We start from the raw sequence: 17,239 nt of genomic DNA, 5'->3' as shown, positions 1-17,239 counted from the left end.
CAAAAATACATGTTCTGGATTAAAAAAAATAAACACTTTTTTTTTTCATTAAGTTACAACGTCATCCTAGAAATACACAAAGAACGGTACCCCTTTGTAGAGTCAAAGAGTAAAGCAGCGTGTGTACTACACGAGGAGGATTGTGGGTACAGGGTGACATTTGAACAGCAGGCCGCAAACCAACGCACAAGTTGTGCCACCTGCCCGTCCTTTCTATCAGCGCTCCGGGTTTTCTCTCTGCTGCTGAAATCACAGTGTGGATCGGTGCTTTTTGTTTTTGGGTGCTTATTGCGAATCCGATCTGATTGTTTGGGGTCATGGGGGTTTGCTACTGTGCAGACGTAGCCGTTCTAGAAGTCCCGCTTTTAACTTGGTAAACTTCTGCTACACTTTTGCTCCACGCCCCCACGAAGGGGAAAAGTCTGGAAGAATCAAGTTATGCAGTTTTTTTTTTTTTAGCCACCAGGAGTTATGAGGAATCATCTGGTCAGAATAATTTGGTTTGTGTAAAGACAAACATCTGCAGCACTAACGCAGGGTAGTTGCATGTTCAATGCACGGCTGAGGGAGGTGGGGACTTCTACAACGGCCACTGCATCACAGGGGGGAGGGGTCGGGGGGGCTCTGTCTCATTCAGGTTTGTGCTAAAAACTATAGAGAGTGACAGCATCAAGTCTCGGCTGACCTGGCCTTTTCAAACTGCAGATCTTACCCTGGAGTTTTTAGGATACACACACACATTAACACACAGCAGAGCAATTAACCTACTGAAAATTACCAAGGGAAACGAAAGCAAAGATGACCATAATGTCACATTTATTCAACTTAGCACGTTTGTCTCTCTATACGGTATATACTGTATGTAGAATTTCATATATGAATACACTCCATTTTTAGAACACAAAGTGCCTCAACTGATACATTTTAATACACTTATTGCGAGGAGGGATACCACAGCAAGAAAAGTGACTCACATTGAGTGTCACGGCGCAACTTAGCAACCAACCACCTTGTTACCTGACTCGCCATCAAAAAGACAGATGTGTGGACGGAGCCGCTTCGGCCCAGATGTGCTGTGTCGTTTTTATTTACAGGAGCGGTATCTATACAGTAGATAGTCTCTGTTTAAGGACACGTCCAGTTTGCTTTGCTTTCCTCTTTTTTTTTTTTTTCTCCAGAGTTTCAGAACAGGAAAACAAAAAGGAGAAAATCAGGAGAAGGTAAATGCTTATCAGTCCTCAGTGGAGAAAGTTGCTTTGCGGCACGCAGAGCCGCGAGCCAGGTGTCTGTCTGTCAGTCAGTGGGTTTTTTTTTTTTTTTTTTTTTACGTGTGTCCTCGTCCATATTGTCCTGAAGCAGTGGACTTATGGCTCCAGATGGGGTCCTCCCACTGCAATAGGTCCTCACACTGATGACAGTCTTATCCCACCGTCATTCAAATAGGAAATGAATTGTCTAAATAAAATATAAACACATCTCTAAATATCAGAAATGCATCATCTGTCTCTGTTGAGCATCATTTCAGACGACCCGGCCATGCACACACTGGCTATTTTAAATATATACACAAAAATGACAACATAGTACAAATCTATGGTGCTCTTTAAGTATATATCCACAATTATAAAAGCTCTGTTGTATATTGCAGTGGCTCCAGTGTGGGGTGATTCAATAAATCAGTCTACAGACAAAAGAGAAATGTTTGCGAGAGCTCTTTTTTTTTTTTTTTTTTTTAATTGTTTGACTTTTTGCCGTGCTATGTGTAAGATGCATCTAGCTGGGAGCCAGTTGCTAGGCAACCCTCTGCTACTGGTATAGACATACTGTAGGGATGGGTGAGGCACATCGCTGCATGGTTACGTCTGCTTTCCCCACACCTGTTGCTTGTTTCACAGAGGCAGTTTGTGGCTGTCGTGAGAAAAAAAAAAAAAACTCATCAATAATAAAGAAGGCAGCCTCTCAGCACAACAAACGGGGGCTGCTTCAGTTTCATCAGAGATTCACAGACGCTGTTCAGGTCAGTCTGTTTGGTCTGGGGGATGTGAGAGCAGCTAATAGCCCTTGGAGACGGCTGATGTGAAGTGAAACTGTGCAGAAAGGAGTTATGTTTCACTTGCATAAGATAACATAACACAACTAACAGCTGCAGCGACGTCTGGTCTCACTGCGCCGCAGCACTGAGAGGTTCAGGAGCTCCGTGGTCTCCACTGCCACCAAGGGCTACAACACCTCAGCCAAGGGAAGTGGCTCATGACCTGCACTGTTGAACTATAACTACAACTATACTTGAGCTGCTGGACAGTTGGACGATTAAAGTATCGATCTGTCTGACAAGATAACAAATCAGCTTTTTTAAAATTTTGGGTGTAAATGCAAATTAGAATCAGTATCTGGCAGCATGGCAGGATGGACTCATTAGTTTACAGTCATTACACTTATGTGTACACTCTTCATGTGAATGTAGTGATCCACTGATTACAATGCTACAAGCTGCACCGTCACTGGTGCCATCAAGAGTCTCTGCTTGTGTACAAGCATGCACAGGTGTCTGTCAGGATTATTGAATAACCCCATTTCTGAGTACACGCACACAAAAACACAAATCATAATTCATTACCAAGAGGGTGAGAGGTTCCTGAACTGAAATCTGACCCCTCACACCCGTTCAGAACAGTTACCTTTCCGCCATGGCGGCGCCTTCCCCCAAAGCCATTAAGACAGAACGCTGCTCTCTGCTTGTGTGAAACCAGTAAAGACAACCTCTTTGCAGTTATCTGTGAGTAAACAACCAGAGACACAACAGCTTTGGTGGCGCTTGGTCAAAGAAGAAAAGGAAAAAAAAATACACAAAGGGGAGGAGGGAGAAAGTTAATCGCAAATAGCAGAGACATGCAGAGAGAAACCAACACCCAGATGGCGTTCTGTGTTTTTAGTCTCCTCGGTGGATTGTTGGTGAAGCCAATGGCAAAATGAGACACATTACAAGTTGAGAGTACCCCTCTGAAGCCCATTGTTAGAATCATTTAAGAAATAATCCTTCATATATTCAATGTATATATATATATATATATAAAAATGTATTTTTGTATAGCCTTAGGTTCTCCTCACTCTGCCTCGTCCCTGCTCCCACACTGCTCCCAGACGATGGTTACAGGATGATCCATGCAAAAACATGAGCAGGCCCAGCAGCCGGTGAAGAGTGACAGACTGTACGTGTGCTTGTGTGAGTCAAAACACAGTCCTGAACGACAAAACCGTCCGTCCCGACAGCCATCCCTCCGGTCTCCGTCCCAAAAAATAAAAAGTAGCAAAATAAAAAAAGACAAAGTCACAGTTGTATGAGGTTCAAATGAAGTGACATCTCTCGTTCTTTCTTTTTTTTTTCTAAATCTTTTGGAAGCACGTCTTTTTCATGGTATCTAAATATAGCGACATCTAATATCCCTGATTATTAATATGTCCTTTATTAAATGTTATGGCTGCTACTTCTGAAGCCACCAGTCAAGAGTCCTTTTATTGCAAGTCTCAACAATGTCTAAGGGGGGCTCCAAGTGACACAGGAGAACTGATTAGTTACTTAAATGTTAGCTAAGCAGGTGTAAGGTGAGGGGGGGGGGGGTAGGTGGGAAGGGAGGGGGTGGGGCCCAAGCCACTAACATTAGTCTTAGCTACAAGGTTAAGCACTTATCCACTAGCCACAATATCTAGAACAGTTCAGATATGACACCAAAGGGAGGGGGGGTTGTTTGGGGGTAGGATGTGGGGCAGTTTAGGGCCACAGAGGACCCGGGGGGGGCCGGACGTCTCACAGGATGGAGGGGATAGGGGAGCGAGAGCGGCGCAGCGGGCAGGGCGATCCGTAGGGCGAGGTGACCGGGGACAACCTCAGGGCGTTACCAGTCACGCCGGTCAGGCCCGCTATGTTGTTTAAGCTCCGGGACTTCTCATAGCCTTCAGATGAGAGGAAGGGGGGCAACAGAGAGGTGGTGGTGGAGGTTGTGGTGGTGGAGGTGGTGGTTGTGGTTGTGCAGGAACGGGACATGAACACACACAGGCAGGCAGGCAGGCAGGCAGGCAACGATCCGAGTCCGAGCCAGCCGAGTGAACCGAGACAGGAGACAGGAGTGAGACAGAGCAACAGTAACAGACTGAACGGAGAGAGAGAGCATGCACACTCTGACAGTAAAGGCCGGTGTTTCAGCTGGAGCTGCTCTGGAGGGAGAAATAACCCCAAGAGGCTGAGCAGGTAGAGCCAGAGAACCAGCGTTTTTATGGATTATGATGCATCAACTCTAGAAACTGGAGCTAAAGACACATAAAATGATAGTAGTACTAGACCACGTGGTGATATGGACTATAAACCACCTCAGTACAATCAAACCAGTGTGTTTCTTCCAGTCCCTGCAGCATTTGTCTTGTACAATTTATTCATTAGTGGTTTCTGTCTTTACTTTGCATGTGGATGCAAAAACAGGGAAAACACGACCAAGTTAAATTTGACCTTTAACAAAAAGCTCAGAGCAACAACTTCAACTTTTTTGGCTCTCTCCAGTTCTCTAAATTCAAGATACAAAACACACACACACACAGACACATCCAGGAGAGTTTTCTGGGTGGGTGGTGGAGTGTGTTTGTGACATTAATATTCTAAGTGCTAAGTCTTGTTTTCCCAGCTGTACTCACTAGTTCACATGATTGACATTAGTTGGAATAAGACAGTGATACATACTATAGCTAGCTAGGGTTAGCCTGATAGCTAATGTACGGAAGGTCCAACATGTCAAGGTTATGAATCATGACTTTAACTTGTAATATTATTATTTCATTATGTTCACCAATGTCTTTGTCATTTGAAGTTACCAATCAGCTAACAACGGTTCTCTGGCTCCGCCCCCCTCATTTCACCACTTAACTTTAAACTCCACAGCAGCTCCGCCTCTGAGAAATTGCAGTCAGTAAAATTTCACTTCAGTCTGCAAAACTATTAGTCAAATAAACAATATTGTTTAAATGAAATAGTCCATTAGTGGTTATTCATCTTGTGGCATCATCATTACTATTTTCTCTAGCATGAAACTTTTTAAACGCCATAAATACTCCAATGAATACTGTTGAACAAATGGTCAAAAGTTTAAGAGTGTTTCCATAAATTGTGCTTTCACATTGAGACACATGGTTCAAATATATAACAGTCATACAGAGGCAAGTGTACACATTAAAACTACCAGCATGCACATCATCGTTCAAATGTGTTTTGCATGTGTGTGTGTGTGTGTAGAAATCCACGCTGTAGGCTGCACATACTGATGATGATGAGGATGATTAAAAAAGACCGCGGTTATTAATGCTTTAATAATCCCCTAAACGTCTAAAATGCAGCATGTGATGTATGCTGGCAAATTAGCATTCATCACTTAGTGCAAAATAAACAAGCAAGCCAGAGCAGCCGGATCATTAATGGAGCATGCCAATCAGCTGGCCAAGACACTGATGAGGAGCGGCCTCATTACAATAGCCGCATACGGCACCCATTTGTTTCACCCAGAGGACGGGTGTAAATGAAACCAGGGGCTGTTTCAGAAGCAGCCGAGCGGGCAGAACAAAGGCCGGCCTGGGTCTGAGCCAACAGGTAGCAGAGGACTAGAAAGGACCTGATGTTTTATGCATCAGCGTCGGCGCGGCGGCAAACTGCAGCAGAGACGGAGGCACAGCTGCTCAGACGCCTACGTCAAGAAAAACAAGGCTGGTGAGGCGCTTCGCTGCGAGGGAGATCACCATCATGGAGCAGATGTCTAACCTGCTGGATTCTCTCAGGAAAATCATTAACACCTTATTTTGATTTTGTCACACCACTGAGTGAAGCTCGGCGGTGGATCCGTCGCAAATGGGGGCTGAAATTCAAATGAACGAAATCTTCAATTTACAAGTGGCACTCTAATGGTGCGATGGCACTGATTTACCTGCGACTGCGCTGGAGTGAGTAGCTACAGTGGCGCTAGGAGGCTGTAGAGAATATTGAGAGCAAGACTTTTAGATAGCCTCCTGAAGAGGCAGTTAACTTCTGATACCAGGCAATTAGCCGAGGCTTAACGCTTACACATCACAGTTCCGATTAACACAACATTAATGCCTCAAGATGCTCACGATAAAACTGAGGAATTAATCTCACAGACATGCTCCGGGCCTTATGGCGCCTCAGTGTTACTGTACTGGGTCAGACAGAGAGTGTAACTGGAAGTATTTCCACTCTCTAATCAGCTGCAGCGTGATCTCATCTCCGCTGTGCGAGCTGCTCCCTCTCCACGCTGTATTTCATGACCTTTTCTCCTTTTGAAATCACCTGGAGCGCCAACAAGGCTCTGGAAGTTCAGCAGATGTGAACTTCAGCGCGACCTTTAGCCGGGGTCAGAGCGTCCGGAAGGTCGCGCCCTGTCTGAGTCTGACCTTTCCACCGCTGCACTGTGACGGGACTCAGGGTGAGTGACCACCGACTCAACTCACAATGTGGGCAAGTTGACTTCTTCATTGATAGAAACATTATGAAGGCTTTAGAATGGACTGATTATTGTTCAGCCACGGCAGAGCAGGCCAGTGCTGGAATAGATTCACCTCTGTGTTAATGTGTTATATTATCATAGAAGCAACCTAACCCAGCCTTACTGACAAAGGTTATTTATTAAAGGGATAGTTCAACATTTGGCAAATTGGCATATTGCCATAATCCCTATAGTTATAATGGTAGGTTAATTACTGTACCTTTAATTGTCGATGCAAGCTGTTTTTAGATCGGCGGGGCAGAGCTGCTCAGTGAACACAACAGTTCCCCTGTCCCTCAGAAATCATCAAATAAACAATCCAACAACTCCAAACGTTGTTGTGGAGAAGTTGTGACCTGCACATTCACCACGGCATGAAAATATAATGTAACAATATGAGAGAGAGCTGTTTCCGAGGCAAACGCATAGCTGGATGGAGCTTCATGTGTCATATTGTTACATAATTATACGTTATTGTTTCATAGTGTGGTGAATGTGCAGGTTATAACTTCTTAACAAGAGCATTTTGAGATTGTTGGATTGTTTTGAGGGAAAGGCAAAAGTACTGTTTCATGAGCAGCTTGTGTCTCTGACCAGCTGATCTTAAAACATCTTTCACCAACAATTACAGGTAATGAACCCACCCTTTGCCAAAATGTTGAACTATCCCTTTAACCTCTCCCACGGCTGGCAGCTTGCTGCTCCTCTTGCTCCATGAAATGTGGGCGAATTTACACTGAATTGATTTCTGGGTGCTGTAAGGCATCAGTGTTTTGTTTTCAGGACCGTCTGAATTACAAAGTGACGAGACTGTTACACATTACGACGTTTCCCAGTCGTGTGACTCAGATGTTGACAGGAACGCCATTCACAAGTGGGAAACTGGTAGTTATGGTAACTCTGATATGACATAATGAGGCCTTAGTTGGTGAACAGGGCTTATGGGAAATGGTGTTTGCTAAAGGCTGTTAAAGTCTTAAATACATAAACAATCACTGTTTTAGAAACCAACAGCCTTTATCTAAACATGTGAAGCCTCGAGACACTTGATGTACTGGTGAGAGCTGCAGTGGTCAGATGTGCAGCCTGGTGAGAGCTGCCTGGTGAGAGCTGCAGTATCAGATGTGCAGCCTGGTGAGAGCTGCAGTATCAGATGTGCAGCCTGGTGAGAGCTGCAGTATCAGATGTGCAGCCTGGTGAGAGCTGCAGTATCAGATGTGCAGCCTGGTGAGAGCTGCAGTAGTCAGATGTGCAGCCTGGTGATCAAGATACTGTAGTTTTAAGTGAAGAAAACTAAGATTTCCACAAACTGACAGGTGACAAACTGAAGGAGAAACAACACAAAGCCCCCCCCACAGGGAACAAGGGGTTACTGGATGAGTCGATGAGTCTGAAATGATATTAATTTTATGATGTGGCCTTAAAGGGATAGTTCAACATTTTGGCCCATTGTGATAATCTCTATAGTCATAGCAGTAGGTACATTACCTTGAATTGTCGGTGCAAGCTATTTTTAAAACAGCGCAGCAGAGCCGTGAGCTGCTCAGAGCTACGCTACAGAGGCTAATGGGGTTTCTTGGTTTCCCTCATCACACTCATCAAATTCACAATCCAAAATGCTCTGGTGGACAAGTTGTGACCTGCACATTCACCACGCTATGAGATAATAACAGAACCTTATGAGACAGAGTTGTTTTCGAGGCAAATGCAGAGACTGTTTGCCGAAAAACTGCCCCCGATGGAGATGCGCATCACTTGTTTTGCATGAATTTACCTCGAAAACAACTCTGTCTGGTAACGTTCTGTTAATATCTCATAGCGTGGTGAATGTGCAGGTCACAACTTGTCCACAAGAGCATTTTAGAGTTGTTGGATTGTGTATTTGATGAGTTTGATGAGGGAAACCAAGAAACCCATTAGCCTCCGTAGCGTAGCTCTGAGCAGCTCACGGCTCTGTCGCGATTATAGCAATGGGCCAATTTGCTAAAATGTTGAAGTATCCCTTTAACAGTCACTGAATCGCCACATCACCCAACAGTAAGAACAGTTTGTTCCTCCAGTACAGTTACAGACACACTGGAGGTGTCACCTGCCTGTTTGTGAGATCTTGCAGCTTTTTCTTAGTTTGGTGTGTGATGTAACATGAAAAAATCAGTGGGTATATTCATTTGATCCGAATGGAAATGAATTCTCTGCATAAATTGATGATTAGTTCAGACATGACTTTCTACAAATGTGATCCTGCTACGATGTTACAAATGAAGAAGTCAAAATGCATATGAGTTGATGGGGTTAAAGTCTATCACTTTCACCATTCTGATTAGTGCATCATCGTCCCCCCACAGAGGCAGATGATGCAACGGGCAGTTTCTCTGGGAGCTGTCGATGGGCAATGAACCTGGCAACAGCCGGGAAAAGTGAGGCACAGGGTCAGAAATTTATTCAAGTGTTTCCAGGCAACAAGAAAACATGAATAAATTGTGAAGAAAGCAGCAGTTCTGAGTTGGCTGCATGGACACTTATGACCCTCAGAATTGCCCAAAAAAAAGAAAGAAAAAAAATAAAAATGTGTGCGTCGTGCCCGAGCAGCACGTCCACAGGTTACGTTACCTTATCTGACTAGGCCTGAACAAACAGCTTTCCCCCTTCCAGGGATGTTGGTGTCCCCGTCACTAAGGATACGGATCAGCTGATGAGGATTTTGACTGAAGGCTTTTAAGACCTTTTCTAAGAACATGTTCTGACATTTGTGTTTTTCTAGTGAAATACTTCACTGCTTCAACTGTTAACTCCATTTATTACTTATGACTTTTCCACACATACAAAAAAACAAAAAGATGGCTGTCAAGAACTGATGGCTAATTATCAGAAATGAGTTGGTACTTATGCACAATAGCAAGCATGAACTTCAGAATGATTCTTTATGCCTTTTACAGAAATAAAACTTTGATGAAATGACTGAAATAACAGGTTCATCCGTACTCTCACAGATCTATTCAAAGTCAAAATAACTGGCATGGTGAAACTGTTCGATTTCCCCCATGCAGTTACCTGTTTTTCGTAATGCTCCGTCTGCAGGGCAGGTGTAGTCACTAGCAGCGAGCAGGAAGCACGTGCCCCCGCTGTGGCGGTCCTGTTCCCTGGTGCTGGACCTTCGCATGGGGACCCTCTCCTCTGGAGACATGGTCACGTCACTGCCCACGCTGCAGTCCGCTGACAGAACTGAGAGGGCAAGTTAGACACAAGTGGTCAAGACATCCAGCTGCTGGTTTGTTTTTACTGGTTCCAAATAACACATTTTACAACGAGTTCCTATGGTTCACAATTAAAAAAAAAAAATGTTACAGTCATAATAAATTTGAAGTCTTGAGTCCTGAAAGTAAAAAACTGGATTCATGAGTAAATAAATATCTCAACAGCAAAACCTGGTATGTACTTACTGTGGTACACAGTTTACAAGTGGCTTAAATTATTTTCAACTGAGAGTAATTCATTAATGTTAAAATATATGTTAATTATTTCTCCCCCTTCATCTGTCCAGTCAGATTTTTTTTGTTTTGATATTTAATTTCCTTGTGTCTCCCCATCATATGTTGTATGTCATATATTAGTTTAATGGCTTATAAATAAACTACTCTTGTCTTGTTTTGTTAATTTTTTTGTAAGGTAATTGGATCTCTTTTCATCAGCTTCATCAGTTAAGCACAGAATAAAATAAAATACAGCTACAACATCTAAATAACAGATCTATATTTAAAGAAGAGCAACTTGTACTAATACCAGGTAAAACTAGGATCAAAGAGGAAGACTGCATGTATAATAATGGTATTTAACAGACGTCACACCATCTTCTTTTGCAGTAGCTAACAAAAGCTTAATGCTGTCATTGCACTAAAAAAATCAAACAATCTCATATGTTAAAAGCCTGCACCAAATACACAACAGAGGTCAAAGGTGTCAAAGTGTGTGGAGCTCCAGCAGATAAGAGTCACCGTTTCCTCTGTTAGTCTTATACTCAGGAAAACAGGATTGCTGGTGCCTATGAATACTGACTTGTATAATGTCAAAACGCTGATAAAGGCACAGAGAAAAGCCATGGAATTGTATTTGGAAGAAAAATTCCTCCATTACAACAAAGGAGGCAAATATAATAGACTCCTGTGGATCTGCTTCCCTAGGCATTCTCTATTAGACATGGTGTTACTGAGCACAGATTGAAAATGTAAACCGTTGTCCTTTGTTATGAACCAAATTGACTATTTTTGTTGCTACACCTCTCATAAAGAGTATAAGCAGTTTACAGTGATAATAGCAGCAGATTAACCACTGAAATTCTTAATAGATTTTAAACCAGCAGGATTTAAAAAAGCAGCTCATCATTACTAGGTGATGACCGTTTTGAGGAAATGACAACCGTTACTGGCAGATTTGATCAGTAACTAGCTTTATGTTTAAACTAACGGTCGGTCCATAAATTGAAAACCCCATCACTGGCTGAGTTTTAAATGATACCATCTGATTTAAAATGACAATCTTATTGTCTTCAAGAAGTTGTTTCAGACATTGTACTGTACTTGTACTGAAAGGCTGAAAGTAGATCTCATCCATTTGCTGAATAAGGCAAGTTAACATAAGATAAGGTAAGATAAAAATGCAAAATGAGACATTTAATTTCAACTGGGTTCCTGCTTGTCTGTACTTTCACTGTTAACATTAAACAACATTAAGATTTGGTAAAGAAAAAACAACAATAATGTTTGATAGTGCAGCCTCATGTTCACCACTTTAACATCCTGATGAATCTAAAGCTTAACATTGCTGCTGTGACTGGTCACCTTTGTTGAGGTGACATTGGGCAGATTTGTGGTTTGAAAATTGCCAATCATATTGAAGAGACACTGACATAAAACTATATAGTAATTATACAGTTGAGTACCATTAAATTGCAATAATCATACAGTGATGCTGAAACTATAATGTATTTCTCTACAGAACACCCAATGGCTGAAAGAAGTTAATTTCTTCTTCCAGTTACTGTAAAGGGTTTTTAATAAAACGTTTTATATTAGTCTCAGTTCATCTAGTCCCAGAACACTAAAACACTAAACACTGGTGTTCCCTGTCACATGTGACTGAAATGAACATCCAGCATATGTTGGATTGAACCTTTCACACTGCAACATGAATCATGAGGTAATCTACAGGACACCGAGGAGGAACACAAGCTGTGTGTTTTGAATGACCTCTAAGGAAATCACACAGGCAACTGAAGCAGATCGACTGTGCATTCAGCTCAGGCATGAATTATTCCCTGCCTATTAAATATATAAGGTTCTGAGACCTAATAAACAAACAGAGTGTAGGGAGCTCAGAGAGCGCACCTGCCCTCAGGAACGTCTGCGCTAGAATTCAAAGAAAGTCGGTATTCAGAGGTCGACGCTAATTTCCATCAATATCAGCTGTGTCAGAGTAAATTACTAACATGGGCCTAGAGGGAGAAACAGCCACCTACGGTCTTTACAGCAAATGAACAATCCCGACTCAAAGCAAGACGCGGACATGAGGACTGTGAATGTGTTTCACACAACCATCTCCTACTCGTGTTGTCTGTTGTGTAGCCTTCCTCATCATCAGGGTGGCATCTGGAGATGAAGGCTACAAGAAGAAGGCAAACCATTTTTTCGGTCTTGAGGGGAATCTGTCAAATGGCTACTGCTTTCTACCTGAGATGAGCTCCCTTATGGATGTTTCTCGCTGTCACTTCATAAATACAGTAATGCCCTTCAGTGTCGCATGAACTTTACTCCTGAGGTACATAAGGCCGCTGTGAGTTGGCCTGGATTGACCACATGGACTCACCTGAACGGTTGCGTTCTAGGACCCTCCCTTTGACGTGGCACAGGTCACCTTGGGTGCTGTTGCAGGTGGTGTTGAGATTGGCTTTGCAGTAGGTGGGGGACCCCCCCTGCACCGCCTGAGGGATGTGTTTCTTCCTCTTCTTGGGCAGCTTCTGCTTGGCCATGGCCAGAGAGTAGTACATCCCAAAGTTATTGACGATAACGGGCACGGGCATGGCTATCGTCAGCACGCCGGCTAAAGCACATAGCGCGCCCACCACCATGCCCGACCAGGTCTCTGGATACATGTCACCGTAGCCCAGCGTAGTCATGGTTACCACGGCCCACCAGAAGCCGATGGGGATGTTCTTGAACTTGGTGTGTTCGCTAGCGGTGGGGTCGTTGGGCTGGGCGCCGATCCGTTCGGCGTAGTAAATCATGGTGGCAAAAATTAACACTCCCAACGCGAGGAAGATAATGAGCAGCAGGAATTCGTTGGTGCTGGCCCGCAACGTGTGGCCCAACACCCTGAGCCCCACGAAGTGACGCGTTAGCTTGAAGATACGCAGGATGCGTACAAAGCGCACCACCCTGAGGAAACCCAACACATCCTTGGCGGCCTTGGAAGAAAGGCCACTCAGTCCTACCTCCAAGTAGAACGGGAGGATAGCCACAAAGTCGATGATGTTGAGCACGCTCTTTACAAACTCCAACTTGACCGGGCAGAAGGTGACGCGCACCAGGAACTCGATGGTGAACCAGAAGACACAAACGCCCTCCACGTAGGTGAGGGCGGGGTCGGTCTCAATCTCATACTGAGGGCCCGACTCCAACACGCTGCTGTTCCTCATCAGCTCAGTCTTGTTGATGATGGTGTTGAAAGCCTCATGGGTCTCCAGGCAGAAGGTGGTGATGGAGACCAGGATGAAGAACAAAGACGCAAAGGCAATGAACTAGAAGAGAAGAAAACAGAGAAGGAAAAAAAACATGTTACTATCATGATGCCATCCCAGAAATTCATTAATTTCAAGCATGACCTTGGATACAGTGGCTTATCAACGCGCAACCACCAGACTCAATCAGTTCATTTACTCTGGAGGAGGAGATTTAACTCAAACAAGTTTAATTAACTTGCATCAATTTGAATGGACTCCAGAGAGGGGAGCAATCTATTAGCAGGAACAACAAATAAACACACACTTCCCTGTGATCCTGGCAGAAACGTGGCATGGGAATGCAGATGCAATCAGATTTAATTTACCGCTGCTGGTATGTTGGACAGTCAAATAAAGTGAACAGGAAAGAAACCAACTGAGCATAGGCAGGAAGAACACCTCAGAACAGCAACACAAAGAGTGTTTCACACCTTTTTGGAATATATACACTGTACACAATATATTGTGTAAAGTGTTGTTAGTGATATTGTTGTTTTTGATCTACGTATATCAAATGTTTTACTGACTGTTAGGATATAGTATGGGTACTTGTCATTTTTGCTGCATTTATTTGTCTTTTTACTGTCTTTTGTTACTTCCTTGTTCCCCACATCATTATTTTGCAAATAGAACCAACAGTGGATGGCAAACATAAGAGAACACTTGTTTTTCTTAGCAACGCTTCACACACAATATTAAAAAAGGTCATGATTGTGCCAACCCGGTTCTCTCAATCAAAATACAACACGTTCTAACTGTCACATTTCTGATATTGTGACATCTTACACTGTTATAATGTTTAGATACAACACCTCACCTCTGCAAAGGTTGCATGGTTGTGAACAGGTCAATAAATCAATGACTTTATGCCTCCATGCTGGTGTCCACCATGGCTGGAGGCTTTATGTTTGCAGATTGTCCTTCCCTACAGTACATTTTCATGCATGGTGATATGGTGATATGTCCCAGAAGACACCTCGAGGGTTTCTTTTAATGTGGCACAATCATTCACTCAGACTCGATGGTGAACTAATCGGATTTTGTTGATCAAAAGGCAAAGGTCACAATGACTTGTGACCTTTTGTGAAACAATGATTCCAAAATTCAAGAATGAACTCTCATACTCTACTTAGAGACTTCCATCAATCAGCATTACCATGAGTTACTCACTAATTAAATTACTTGAAAGAGCATCTAACCACAATTTTGAGTTGTGCACATTTCCACAGTGTTGTGGTGGTTTATTACAGAAACTCTTCCATATGTTTTGTTCTATTTTCTTTCTTCCCTCACCTTCTTAACATTGTGGGTAGAAAACAGAAAACAGCTACTTGGGGCAGGGGGGTGGGGGGAGTCTGGACCATCCATCAGTGCTTCGCAGTGCTGCTGGGCACAGATGGGTTTTCACCAGCGCAATCAACATGTGATCATCTCTAACTCTATCTGCAATCGCTTATGAGCGTCTCAGTTTACAGCACCACACAGAGATTACACAATGCCAACTGGTTTAAAAATTAAAACCATCTTTTCTCAGTCGTTGCCCTTGTCTGTGGGCAGCAGTGTCTAAAGGCAAAGTCAGCCAGTCACACCTAAATACTGTAATCCTCTGGAGAGCCATTTTCCAGGCCACTGTCAACATGAAAAAATGCATAGAAATAAAAACTTTTCATTGAGGTGCTACATACTCACCTGCTTTACACAAGGTGATGGCATAACATTCACTTTGTTAAAACGTTATTGGCAGCAAGGGAAAACAAGAGACATTCAGTGGTAATAGGAAATGACAATAACAATGATGAATCATGATACAGTACAGAGCAGGAGGCATAAATATCACACACTAAGACATTTGAAATTATAGAAAGTTAAAGTGAAGTAACTTCAGTCTTTGGCTGTAAAATGACAGTGTGTTGCTACAAACTCAATCTGTATACTAACTGTATTAAATAATGAGCCACACACAGATTTTATTTTGTTTTTCTTTAGCCCGACAGGTCTGGGAATGGAACCACCTGTCAGATGTAGCTCCGACATCCAGATATTCCACTTCCCCGGAAGAAGCTCAGGCTGAATTTGCAAACATCCATGTTTTCTTCTCTTTTTTTCTATTTCTTTCTTCCCCAGAGCTAGACGGAGCAGATTTTCACACATGCAGCCTACTACACTCTCTCTACCTTCCTCCCACAGTCCATCCACTGGTGCGCTCTGCCTACTGAGCTCTGAAGAAGTCGTTTTACACCCTGCCTTGTTTCTGGATTGTATGACTCACACACTCTCAAAATATTGCCACTATTTGGGTCACCCTGCTCCTGAACTGTGTGTGTGTGTGTGTGTGTGTGTGTGTGTGTGTGTGTGTGTGTGTGTGTGTGTGTGCGCGCGTGTGTGCGTTCACTCTGCTGTTGACATGCACTCTCTTCATTATACACGTCTTCATCATCCTGTTCATTCACTGACTCTTTGTAATACATATTAGACAATGACAACTTCAGTTTGATGAGCTTACCCAGCTGTCACTGAGCACCATCAACACCATCTCTTTTCTTACTGTATGAAACAAACATCATATGATAACATTGAACATGTTTCTACCGCTTTTCTCTCATCTTCAACACAGACATTTCTCATTCCACCCCCTTTATTACAGTATGTCTACCTGCATTTGCTGTTCTGCAGCTCACAGCAGGGATGTAGTGAAAGTTGGAGCTTATCAAGTGTAAGAGATCCAGGTCTCCATGTTTCCAGCTCTAACATGGCTTGTGAGTGGTCTGCACTTGGTCCACAGAGACCAAATCGAGCTTTATTTCCTCCTAGGCAGCAGCATCCCACAATACTGTATGACTACTGTAGTCATAATGTAATACCGCAGCAATATGACCACAAGTTGCTGCAGAACCTGTTGCATGTCAAAATGCGACTGAACTAAAGCTGAAACTTCTCACACACAAGAGGAAGAGACTCTATTACCAACAGGAGAAAAACATTTCTACTTTTACAGCAGATTTATGTCTTTATTCAGTTATCATCATGTGGAACAACTGCTTTGGGATAGCGCTGGAGAAATGAAGGCAGGGCTGCTGAGCTGAATGTGCGGTTGAGAATCACGAATGTCACACCGGATCCATGAACTATAATCACACATAGGTGCATAACACATCACATGAAAGCAGCTGTTATTACAGGAAGGTTAGAGCGAACCACAATCCCACGTGGATTTGTATTTTCCGTCGAGCTGTGATGTTCAGCCTATGTGTAAATGTGTAGACTTATGGGAAATAACGCTTGGTAAAGGCTGCTAAAAAAGATTAAAGGTCCCATATATAGTACAAATGTACATTCCCATGTGTTGTGATCATAAAGCAAAAAAGGGCTAAAATAGAATAGGTTTTATATTAATACTGTGAAGCCTCAGTCCACAGAGAAATGCACATAACCTGTATCAGAAACTGAGCCATTAAACTACCTGTCAGGATTTCTGTAACTTTGTGATGTCACAACAAAGCTGTCAGCACCCTCAGCCATGCGCCAAGCTCCGCCCACCTGAACCCACCAGTTACTAGAGCTCTAGAGAGAAGATGTAGATTGAGATCGAGAGGATTTATCTTCTTATGGCTCAACAACACATAAATCACATCTCTGTAAAACCTCCAGTGGAAGTGCCTACAGTACAAAAATGTCTGACAACCTTTAACGCCTCAATTTAGTCAGAGGCTTTAATTCAAGGTGCTTAACCACAAAAAATGTATACATTGTGATACAGTGCAGCATTTTTAGCTTGAGTTTGGAAAATATACTACATAGGAATGCTCTTCATCTCTTTCAATCCCATAATTTGTTGAGTTACTGAGTAGAAAAGGAAACGGTGCACTTCAAAAAGTAGCACATGTATTAAAGGGCGGATTTTCCTTTTAAAATGCAAAAATTCTGCTCCTCC

At 43.0% G+C, this 17,239-nt stretch overlaps 1 protein-coding gene across 4 annotated transcripts in view; it reads right to left on the bottom strand.

The window, feature by feature from the left end:
- Positions 1–457: 457 nt before the first annotated feature.
- kcnc2 (potassium voltage-gated channel, Shaw-related subfamily, member 2) overlaps positions 458–17,239 on the bottom strand; it is a 101,500-nt gene continuing 84,718 nt past the window's right edge. The window contains exons 2-5 of one of the 4 annotated variants that reach the window (XM_085769685.1): positions 12,396–13,326; positions 9,588–9,758; positions 2,679–2,774; positions 458–1,455 (exon numbers count right to left, since the gene is read on the bottom strand). In XM_085769685.1, the coding sequence (XP_085625811.1) occupies positions 2,713–2,774; positions 9,588–9,758; positions 12,396–13,326 (1,164 nt within the window). In that variant the 3' untranslated portion in view covers positions 458–1,455; positions 2,679–2,712. Of the gene's footprint in view, positions 1,456–2,678; positions 2,775–3,367; positions 3,952–9,146; positions 9,209–9,587; positions 9,759–12,395; positions 13,327–17,239 lie in introns of those variants that run through there. The other 3 variants (XM_085769687.1, XM_085769686.1, XM_085769684.1) reach the window with 3 other exon arrangements.

This window comes from Trachurus japonicus, chromosome 23, assembly GCF_045865225.1.
Source record: "Trachurus japonicus isolate A0001 chromosome 23, Traja_1.0".
NCBI classification, from domain to species: domain Eukaryota; kingdom Metazoa; phylum Chordata; class Actinopteri; order Carangiformes; family Carangidae; genus Trachurus; species Trachurus japonicus.
The sequence above is the reverse complement of the archived record's forward strand: the minus strand, read 5'-3'. Positions and strand labels throughout refer to the sequence as shown.